We start from the raw sequence: 12,056 nt of genomic DNA, 5'->3' as shown, positions 1-12,056 counted from the left end.
CTCAATTATTTTATTGAATAGATGAACCAAACATGACGTTATTATTAATTAGATAACATGTTGTGTAACCCATTTAAAAATGAAGTTGAATAGCATCTTTTGTAACATAAGCAATGAAGCTTATGTCAGATTGTGAAGCTTAAATTAGTAGTAAATGTTGCACTTCGCTCGGGATGTCGCGGGGGTTGAAGGGGGCAGCGCCCCCTGAAGAAATTTTTTTTATTTAATTCGAAAGCCACATGATTCAGCTCATAGGCAGCAATTATTGAGTTCCATGACACTACATCCCTTAATAAAAATTGTTGAAAAACTTTCTATGCATTCCAAGAGCCCATATCTCGAAATGGCATTTCATCAAACAAGTTATAGGCAGTACCTACAACTCCATGGAAAGCAAGCTCCTTTCGGCATGAACCATTGTACACACATGGAACAACACCAGAACCATTTCCAAATCTTCCAGAGAACATAAGAACCAGAGAACAAAAACAGAGGAGAGACACAACTGAGCCTAAAAACAGAGGTATAGTATCTTTTTATCGGAGATGCAAACCAAGAAAATAACTGATAATAAACAAAAACCACAACAGATTTACAAGCATTCACACTCAAATCCTAGAAATCAATAGTGAAGAATGTGAATCCATGGGAAAATGAGAACATATGGGCTCGTACCCGACAACTCTCTCTTCTGGGTTTTTTCTTCTCCCTTCTTTTCTTTCCTCTGTTCCTTTGGTTCTTCGACCTTTTCTTCTTGCTTACCTCTTCAACCGAAGGCACCTGCCTTTGCTGCCTCTTGCCTCTCCCAACCTACGAATCTAAAAAAACCCTAGCTTTCTCTCATATCTCCATTCATTTCCTTTCTCTCAATCCAGCACCCAAATAGTCAAATCGGTGGAACATCCATGAATGCTATCTTCTTGATTTGGAGTAAGAACTTCATTTTCTCAATTGAAATTGGCTGGAGCTTGCTGGTTCAGTTAGAGATAGATTTGGTAATGAAACTTGAGTGTGGGCATCGGGTATGGAAAAGGATTTATTACATTTATCTCTTTTTTTTTTAATTGAAAAATGTGAGTAATTATAAAATGAACAGAAAATGACGTTTTTAAAAGAGCCAAGGTTGAGGTTCTCCTACAATGGCACTTAAAAAAGCGTCATTATTTGAAATGCATTGTACAATGACGCTTTTAAAAGCGCCAAGGTTGAGGTTCTCCTACAATGGCACTTAAAAAAGCGTCATTATTTGAAATTCATTGTACAATGACGCTTAAAAAAGCGCCATTATTTAAAAACGTCATTATTTCTCCCATTAAAGCGCCAAGATAATGCAAGCATCATTAATACCCATTTTTGAGAATAAATAATGGCACTTTATATAAGCGTCAAGAAAAAAAGCGTCATAAATTACATTTTTTGTAGTAGTGTTCCTTTTTTTTTCTTTATTTATTTTCTCTTACACCCAAAGCACGTTAATAATAGACAAGGAGTTCTTGAAAATTCATAGGAAGCAGGGACTAACATGGAACTCGCCATATTAAGGGGTAAGTTTTAGAGTAGTTCCGGAAAGGGAATGTGGAGACCACAGATGGTATCTTAGTGTTTCAAAATAGAATATATAGATAGATAAATAAATATATAGATAGAAAGAAAATATGTATTATTTTATGAGAGGTATAAGGTGAAAGATGCTGACCTTAAACCATTGTAGTTCTCTTTGCATCTGTATAGCAGCACCTGAGATACCATCAAGTTGATCCGATGGTGCTAACCTCACAGCCAAATATTGTCTCCTTTATGACCTATTTGCATCATCTTTAACTCCCTAGAAAACATTTTACTTAGATTGTGACACCTTAGTGCCATCACATCTACCTAAGTTGAAACAGAGTTATGGAAGTCCTATGCCAACTTGATATACCTCAATGTTAGGCTAGGCCTTGCTACTTGGGTTTTTAAAATAAGTAAGTCCATGCTTTGGTGTTAGATTGGAAGCTCGTCAATTGCAACAAGATGGACTCTATATGCATTGAACCCACTTCAATGAATTGAGAGGAGGGCACATATCCTTATTAAGGGGTTGGTAACCATCTAACATAATGTGTCACCACAAGAATGGAGATTTAAATTCGAAGACTAACACAGGCCTATGGTTGCCTCCTGTTGTCTTGGGCCTGATTGATCAATATGATTCACCCTTGGGTTTTTATATAAAGGGTTCAGTTGTTTATCCACATACAACAGCCAGAAGATTAGGCTTGGGTCACTTTGGTCGCTGACCCTTCTAAGAGCTCTTGAACCCATTTGATCTCTGAGCCTCCTCTTAATGTACTATGCTTGTCTCTGAAGCCTTGACATGTTACTTTCCTTCTAATCATCTCCAATCCATAAAACCCTTTTTCAAGAACAATTTTTTATTTCTATTGTTATTTCTCTAAATCATATATGCAAAAAATAAAAAAGCGAAAGGACAATTAAATTAAGCAATTTTTAAAATATGCTTATTCATTTTATCCTAAAATCTCACTTACCAATGACCTTACAAAGATAACTAATGTTACATAACACGATAACAAATAAATGGATTTGTAGTGTTTCATAGAAAATTTTATCGTAATATCTATTTAAGTATAACTAACAAATTAACATGGAAAATGAATTTTTTCTATGAATTATTAATTAACATCAACTCTGTTCACAAATAAATGACTTTTTAAACATCTTTCTGAAAAGACTCTTGAAGAGTTCTTGAAGCAACTTTCAATGTCTATCCAGCTTAGTTTCATGATACAAAATTAGCATGTGGAACATAATTTATAGCTTCATGATACACCATTATGTAGGTGAGATCACAAATACAACATTAAAGTGATCGGTTTGTACTTGTGACCTGTTTCAGTATTATTCCTGACATCTCGTGAATGTGTGTTGTCGTTAACGACATTTACTCGAATCTAATCCGAGGCGCTATCTACGTTTACAGTTACGCCTTACATGAAAGAGGGGCAAAATCAATATAATTTGCCATTCATGTCCTAAAAATGAAACAAATGAACTAAGATCTTTCTTATGTGATGGTGATGGAGACATATAAAATGTTGGAAACTTAAAATTAATATAAAAAGTTTCTAAAGACTAGAATCAACTCGAGTCTCTAAAATTTAAAGAAAACATTTTATTTTGAGTTTTTTTTTTTTTTTAGTTTCTATATTTAAGTAGTTATATATTGTTAGGAGTTTTAATTTTATTTAGAATAAGTATCTATAAATAAAATATTTTGTAATATTTGAATAAGGGTGATGGAAGAAAATATTTTCTTTCATTCTTATTCATTATTTATCTTCATTTATGTAATTGTTTGCATGTTTTTTTCAACTCTATAGTCCACCATAAACTAAGGTGAATAATTCAATTAAAATTTAGAACTACATTACAGGTTAAAAAATTTACTTTTTCCAATTAATATACACTATTTATTGCATTTAGATAATTCCATAACCACCCAAAGTCAACTTTGTTATAAAGAATATATATATATATATATATATATATATATATTATAAATTAATTATAATAAAATTATAATAAATTAATTAATCTTAATTCTTGTTTATTTGTATAATAATTAAATATAAATTTATAAATAAAATCATCAACATTTTAAAATAAAAATACTTTTATAATAATATAATAATATATATATATATATATATATATATATATATATATATATATATTATCATTTCTTTTATATTATTGAATACATTCAAATTAGATAAATCTCTATAAAATATATTTTTAATTTTGAATATTATTATTAAATGTCTCAAATTATAATATAATATATATATATATATATATATATATATATCAATTTTTTAATAAAATAACCTCGAAAGTTTCATTATTACTTGTAATATCATTTATTTAGAAATTTTTCTCAATATTTTCATAAGTTTTGATCAACAATATTTCATTAATTTCTTTCTAAAATGAACAATAAAAAAGTAATTAAAAATATTAAAATGTTAAAACTATGATTAAAAAAACTATGTTCTCTATAAATATTGTATGAAACTAAAAAAATAAACTAGTTAGATCATATTTATTATATAATCATGATAAAAAGATTTCATATTCATAATACAACAATTACTTTGGAACAAATCATGTGTGCTATCATTATCCATTATAACAACACTGTTTTAATAAGTAGTAATTTTTATTGAAAAAATTGTTTATGAAAATTTACTTGTTTTCTACGACTAAATTGCTTTTGCGACAAAGTATATTAGTTAAACATTTGCAATAGTTTAAATTCATTATAATAATATTTTTACTGACAGGTATTTGTTGTTATAATTACCGTCGATAAATAGTTGCATATAAGTAACAGAAAATTCAATTTGCAATTGAGTAAGTGTGTCAAAAATTTGTACTAGTTTAAATCCATCGTAAAAATAAATCCAAGTGGGTCGGTAATAGTTAATTTTTGGGTAGTGCATGATCATTCTATTTGAAAAATGTTATTGACGAGACTCTATTGAGAGAATAAGAATGGTACTTTATCCATCTATACCGCTTTCAAGAAAATAAAGTTGAAGATGTACTCACATAAGTATATCCAATGCTGCCAAAACCAAAGCTGACTTCCACTCTTGAACAAAGAAGGCGTTTGACCCAATACATAGAGGGGGATGAGACCATCCCATATCCAAAGTCACAGCCAAACTTGGGTACTTCTCGAGGATATCCAAAGCAATATCTATGGAATTGGAGTGTGCGTATAGACACAAACAAAAGAGGGAATGAGAATTATTTAGGGTAAAGATAGATTTCTTACCTCATGGTTGGAATATTCATTCTCCCCTACCTAAGAATTAGGAAGCAATACAATAACCAAGAAGTGTTGCACCTTTTTGGCCTTTTTTGTGGAGCTAGCTCCTCTTGTCCAGTGTGAAAGTAGAGAAAACGTGTCATTTCTCTTTTGCCTCGGTTACAAGCAAGCACAACTGGGAGGATTTTATCCCCATCTAAAATGTTGGCCAATGTCCTGTTCTTTCTAATCATGGACTGCGCTATTTCAGTGATTCCATCTGATGCAGCTAAAGCAAGTGGTGTGCACCCTAGCAGACCCTCTTTTTGTTCTAAGTCTTCTGGATTCAGTTCGTCCACCAACTTCTCCACAACCTTTACATGTCCAGCAAGAGCTGCGACATGAAGCGGGGTCAGGCCTGTTGACGAAATCCTTGCTCTCACTGCATCCGGATTTGAATTAAGGAAGGATTCGATATCGTTCCAGCTACTACGGTCCAATGCCTGCTCAAACTTCTCATACTGAGAGAAGTCAGCTTTCCCTGCAGGCAGTTTTCTTCTTGTTAATTGCTATCAATCTGTTCAGCATTGTAGTGCGAAAAATTATTTAACAATCCAGCCAAGAATCTACTCTATTGTTCGTCAGGTACAACTGCCCAGGCCTAATTACGGCCTCAGTTGCATTTCCTCAATGGATGAATAGCGGGCAGCCTTGAGATTGGGTGTTGGGCTCTGGGGCTACTGGAAATGAACCCCAAATGGTAGGAGTTTCTAGGACAAAGAGTTAGTGGGCCTCAAGTTTTCGTGCCTAAATAAATTTGATTAATATTTTTTTATTTTATTATTATTATTATTTTGAGTTTTTATTTCTTTTTAAATATACATAGTACAAATACTTCTAATTTCACACCCAGGTCATTGAATGACATCTTGTGTTAAATTCTAATTCCATTTGAATATCCAGTAGCCCTGTGGATATTAATGTAAGGGTGGAGTCGATCTTATCCCACTAATCAAATGCTTTAGATAGAGGATAATGCTTCATAGGTTTGAGAATTCTCCGAATTGGGAGATCATATGGCTTTAAAAATCAGAAGCAGTTAGGAGAATAAGACCACTATTCGTGAATCGTGACAAAGAAACCTGGCCTCATGCTGGGTAAACTGAAACCCATCCACCAAAGTGTCTAATCCGGACCCAATCTTATCCCAAGTTTTCTCCATAAGCATCCCATTCATGTGTATAATAGTCTGTGATAATCATACATAGAGGTATTATTATTTTTTACTTGAGGAAGAGAAGGGGCACTTTACCAGTTGAGGCTGCGGCAGGAGGTGGCTGTTCATCTAAGCGATCGACTTCTTCGTCGAAATAGAGGGTTGGGTTGGCGTTTCGCTTCAAAAAGTCCCACGCGTGCTTCGCAAGCTTGATTCCCCTGATCTGAGAAAGCATCTCTCGACTGCAAGAAATTTGAATGGCATGTAAAGCCACGGAATTCTTCTTTTTCCACTCTGAATATGCCACTGGATCTTGTGCTTTATTAGGACCCTTGCAGCTCATCCTGCAAACTTCCCAGAGACCTTGACCCACCAAGTACCGTTTTACACAAGTTTTCCAGTATTCATAGTTGCCTTCAGTAAGAACTTCACGAACTATTGTAGTTGGCACTACAGTTGGGATTATAGCTGGGGTTATCAGGGGAAAAACATCACCGCTCTTATTGGGGTTTATAGCCGGGGTTATCCGGGGAAAATCATCGCCCCTTTTATTCGGGATTATGCTTGGGACACCTTCACCAGCCATCATATTAGGGGCAACGCCTTCAACTTCCATGCTTGCTCTGCGGCATAAGCTTAAAATCAACTCAAAGATGCTAAATTTTAGAGATAATTAGATGAGAAAAGAGAAACAAATAATGTGTGATGACAAATTGATTCAGGACTTCAATCTTCTTTAACAGTCCAAAGGGCATGTGCCAAAGAGTCTACATAATAGAACATAAAGCTTAATAAATAATAATAAATGTGAGATGGGTACTCTTTGTCAGTGGTGGAAAAATGTATGGTTCTTGATGTTCAAAATTTAGTATATAAATTAATTATGTAACCAGTCAAAGAGTAAATGCAGAGGAGGTATTGAATGTTGTGTCCGGGAAACATCTAATCAAATCATTTAAACATTACAAATTCGGTGAGGTTTTAACTATTTTATGACATTAAAGAAGATGTTTGAAGGGAAAGAAAATCATTGAATCAAGAGGACACAAGAGTAGGCCTGAGAAAATTAGTCTTAAAAGACTTAAAAGATGGCAGAGGATGATTGATTTCTATTGCCGCAACCATGTTTTACATGTCTGTATGCCTTCAGTAAAAGGGAAAGAAAATAGGTTTAAACTAGAAATGATAAAATCAACCAACTTATCAAAAAAAAAAAAAAAATGATAAAATCAACCAATTACAGAGAGCTGTTACCAAATCATTTTAAAATATTTTTTGCTTTTAATCCCAATGTTTTCACTTTTTATTTTTCTCATAATTGACAACCAATTACAAAAATTTATATTCAATGATTTTTTATGTTTTGAAATATTATAAATAACATACTAAGGTAATATTTTTTTAACTTTTTTTTTAAATAACTTGTTTTCATATTTGAAATGATTTATTTTTTTATTTTTATTACCTTATTACTTATTTTTTAGAGTTTCTTTGTTAAACAGAATAGGTTAAAATATTTATTTATTTTTAAATGTTAAAAGTGAATCCATGTGATTAAAAGAAATCTACTATTTTTTTTAATTATTAATATTTAATAAAAATAAAATATTTAAAAAAACAAACAAATTAATTCTCTGACTCTTAAAAGCAAACATCACCTAAATTGCATGGAACATGGGACATACCAGCCCTTCGCCTAACTGAATAACTTCAGCCCTCTGAGTGGTGTAGATGAAGAGAAAAGGAGCTAATTATGGGCACACAAGGACATATCTACAGAGGAAGGGGGAGACATGTAAAAGCTGCAGCTCTGGCAAGGCTGTGCGAATTTGGCATCACGTGAAGAGGGACTATGAGGAGGAATCTTCATTTGTTCTATTGTTGAGGGACCTATATTCATTTTATATTTGGCTTAGAAAATCATGGAGTTGTATCATATCATATCTTCATATCTTGAGTTTGAGATTTTTAAAAATTTAGTTCAAATGATAAAATTAATTTAATAAGACACATGTTGATTAAGAATGCCTAGAGAAGTATGACTTTGAAAAGACCAAAAGCGTTTACTTACAAAAATAAGATATTATATACAAAATTTCAAAATCATTTTAAGAACACTTCAAAAGGGTTTTTCGGAAACATAACTTTCTTTTGTTATGTATCATATTATCAAAAATATTTTTAAAATTATATTTGAATAGCAATGATTAAGGATGTAAGTAAGATCAAAAGTGAAAAAGTTAATCTAAACCAATCCAAATTGATTATAACGGTCAGTTTTCAATAATCATAAAGGTCGATTCCATTTGAGAATTTTTAAAACCAACTTTATCTATTCCATTTGCAATTTTCTTATCTTCTTACCAATAAAAGTTGAGTTGAACCAAATTCTAAGATTTATATATAGTTGTTTAATATTTGATTAATTTTTTATATTAGATATTATTAAAGTAATTTATGATTGTTAGACATTAAATTAATTTTTTAATATACTCATTGCATTCTAGACTAAAAAATTTAAATATACTTTTCAAGTTCGCTTCAAATGATTTTAAAAATAAACTAAATTTAAGGTCTAAATTAACTTATATTCAACCAATCATTTAAATCAAATCAAACCAACCTTAATCAAGCATAGTTCAATATAATTCAATTTTTCTATCAACAAAAAATCAGTTTGATTTTGATTCAAGTATGAAACGATCATGTAGGTCTTGTTTGACAACTGTTTTCGAAAATAGTTTTGAAAAATAGGTTTTAAAAACAGTTTTTTAAAACTATTCTTAGATGTTTCGTAGAACAAAAATCCGGAAATCTAAAATATTTTTAACTTGTTTATCATATTTTTAAAAATAAAATTTAAATCCAGTATTTTATTTTTAATCATTCTACATACTTGTATAATTATTTTTTTAAATAGTCTTAAAAAAAATAAGTAAAATAATATAAAATAATTAAAAGAATATTATTTAAAAACACTATGTTTTCTACTCTTCAAAATAGAAAACAAAAAATAGTTTTTAATTATTAAATGTATTTTTTTATTCTCGATAAAATTGTTCTCAAAAGCGTTGTTAAACAAGTTTGTAGTTTTGGCTCATTTTTCCTCTTAAAACCAACCCAATAATCATACCTTTTTACACTTTCGCTATCATTCGATCTTTGAAGTGTTACACACTATAGAATCATTTTTGCATAAGGCATAAGGTGAACTTAGTATGAGTTTTTTGGAAATATCACAATTTTTTCCTATATTTATGTGTGAAGGATGATTGTTGCCAGAAAAAAATTTGACTTGTATCTGTAAACTTGGAATATAATAGCCTTTTAAATGTTCTTATTTTCTCTTTCAAAACGAGAAAGGGAAGTGATTAAAAGAAATATCAACGACAAAAAATGATTAAAAATATGAGATAGGGGGAAAAATAAAAGGAATAGTTAATTGGAAGATTCAGGGATAAAATGAGGCAATTCCATACTTGAAGGACATGTCCTTATATAAGTTAAAAAGCTTAAGCTCATGAGCTGACCCATCAACCTTATCCTTTTCATATATCTCATTTTCCATGGCTAGAATATATATTTTTCCAGTAGTATAACAAAAAGCTTAATAATAATTGTGAGAATGGTCAAAAGCTTTCGGTGGGTAGGGCCGTTAAAATAGTGTCACGTTGTGTGAACGGATAAATAAGTTGATCATATCATGAACATCGATATTGTAATAAGATAATAATAATAATAATAATAATAATAATAATAATAATAATAATAATTAATAATAAAAAATAATAAAAAATAAAAAAAAACTTTCAACTTTACAAGCACCATTGCATGGAAAGTAGAACGCCAGCCCTTCACCAAGCTCAATCATCCCGACCCCAGTGTTGTGAATGGACGGAACATGAAGCACATGTGGACAATATTGCTGGCCAGCTGTCTGCATTTTACTGTAAGAAACATAATTATTGATGAAGAAAGGGAAGGTGGTCACGTGGGGAGGGACCATTCGCGCAACGGAGTATAAGATTTTTAAAAAATAATTTCTAATTATAAAATTGACTTTTAAACTAGCGAAGACCAAAGATATATCTAGGGGTGAGATACTGAGTGGGTTAAAAGGACTGACCATAAAAATTAATGGCAGGGCAAAGTTCTAAAAACTGCTTTTGAGATCATTTATGGGGATTTTTGGAATAATATTTGATAAATATTTTTTCTAATTAAACATCATTTTCTTCTGGTATGTGTCATATTAGTTATAAAAAATTAATTATATGAAAATAGCAATGACGATTGATAAAAGAGTCTTATAAACTAAATGGTTTTTACCATGAAAAGAGTAGTACAAAATGTAAAATGCAACAAAGTAAAATGTGTCATATTCCATTTTGGATTAATTGACAGGATATAGGAGCTAGAAACATAAAGTTTTAGTTTTAGTTTTAATGAAGCTTTCAATATTTTCTTTTACTTTCATATTCTTCTCAAGCAATCACGGCTTATGAGGAAACAATTCTTCCATCTTGATGGGTTGAATTCCTCTTTGTCTAAAGAAAGGATTGCATCCCGAGAGATAATTGTATGCACAAATTTCGTATCTTAATCATCTATGTAATACTTCTATCATTTTTTAAACTTGCAGGGATATTTAGTGATTTTTTTTTTTTTTTTTGTGAAGTTTCATTTCCCATATAGAATCATTTTGTCGATCCGAAGAAGTCCACTATTGAAGAAAGTCATCTCTATTTATAGGTGAAATTAGATAATTAATTTTTGAAATTCTCTAAGATTTAGTTGTTTGATTCAAAGAATTTTGTTCCTTGATTTTAACAACTTAATTGTCTTCTTTATTAAGGAAATTTGTTAATAAGAAAATATTTATTTATTTTTTATTCTCTTTTGACTTCAATTTGAATATTTGTTTACTTTATAAATTTATTAACAAGAGAATATTTTATTTTATTTTAATTATCTTTTGGCAGCAATTGAGAGATTTTATTTTATTTGAAAGACTAAATTTTGTAGTCTTCTAAATTTCGCTATGTGTTACCTTTTTAAAACATGCCACGTGTCAAATGTGCATGAGACTTATCACTTGCTGATCCCAAAGTTTGTCAAATTGGGGAGCCACATTTTTTTAAGACTAATTTAGTTATAATTTATTTCACTAAAAATTTTGATGTCAACAAATGCTCCCACTTCAAAACGTATCACGTGCATGAATTGCAATGTATATGGGGTGGGTCTTGAAGTTACCCTCCGTTCTTCTTTGAAATTTTTTCCAAAGAAGTATTTTAATAGGAAGTTTGCTATTTTAAAATATCTCTTTCACATTTTTTTGAAATACGATTTTGTTTTCTTCATTTCTTTCCACTTGATATCAAAGAAAGATAATAATAATAATAATAATAATCTGAACTTCCACTTTCTCTTTTTCATAGACATCTTCTCTTCCAATTTATCCTTCCTATTTTTCTTTTATATAAAAAGGACAATAATTTAATAAACCCAACTTGGACTCTCTCGTAGAAGTCTTTCATCCTTGGAGTGTGGGGATGATGGGGCATGCAAGGAGTAGCACCATGACGCGTGGGTGACACACAATGGAGACAACTTTGTATGGATGACTCACCATGAGGATGATGGCATGCACGACTCGTTAACATATATAAATATATGTTATAGTGGAAACGCATAATGGATCCTCACCATCTTGAACATGTGTCAATCTTCATCGTTTGTAGAGATGAAGTTGTTTTCGTGTAATTTTTTTTTTAAAAAAAAAAAATCACCGTAACAATTGAGGAGGATTTTTTTTTAATAAACTTAAATATCCATAAAAAAAAAATATGAATATTTAAAGTTTGACCCTCATGTGATTAAGTTGTAACCCTAACATGAAGCAGTGTCGTATTTTCAGCCCTTATATGCTAAAGTCTTCACTCATGCAAATTGGTTTGACTTAAATGCATAGTGGTATCCAAGTTTTAACATTTAATTAAACCAGAATTGTATTTAACACTT

General features: G+C 30.8%; 1 protein-coding gene across 2 annotated transcripts in view; it reads right to left on the bottom strand.

Moving 5' to 3' along the window:
- The window catches only part of LOC117929227, a 59,766-nt gene extending 51,910 nt beyond the window's left edge, over window positions 1-7,856 (bottom strand). Inside the window, exons 1-3 of one of the 2 annotated variants that reach the window (XM_034849499.1) lie at window positions 7,718-7,856; window positions 6,129-6,655; window positions 4,615-5,357 (exon numbers count right to left, since the gene is read on the bottom strand). In XM_034849499.1, coding sequence (XP_034705390.1) covers window positions 4,870-5,357; window positions 6,129-6,648 — 1,008 coding nt within the window. In that variant the 5' untranslated portion in view covers window positions 6,649-6,655; window positions 7,718-7,856 and the 3' untranslated portion in view covers window positions 4,615-4,869. Of the gene's footprint in view, window positions 1-4,614; window positions 5,394-6,128; window positions 6,791-7,717 lie in introns of those variants that run through there. The other variant, XM_034849500.1, reaches the window with a different exon arrangement.
- Window positions 7,857-12,056: the final 4,200 nt, after the last annotated feature.

The sequence above is a fragment of the Vitis riparia genome, chromosome 13 (assembly GCF_004353265.1).
Source record: "Vitis riparia cultivar Riparia Gloire de Montpellier isolate 1030 chromosome 13, EGFV_Vit.rip_1.0, whole genome shotgun sequence".
Lineage (NCBI taxonomy): Eukaryota > Viridiplantae > Streptophyta > Magnoliopsida > Vitales > Vitaceae > Vitis > Vitis riparia.
The sequence above is the reverse complement of the archived record's forward strand: the minus strand, read 5'-3'. Positions and strand labels throughout refer to the sequence as shown.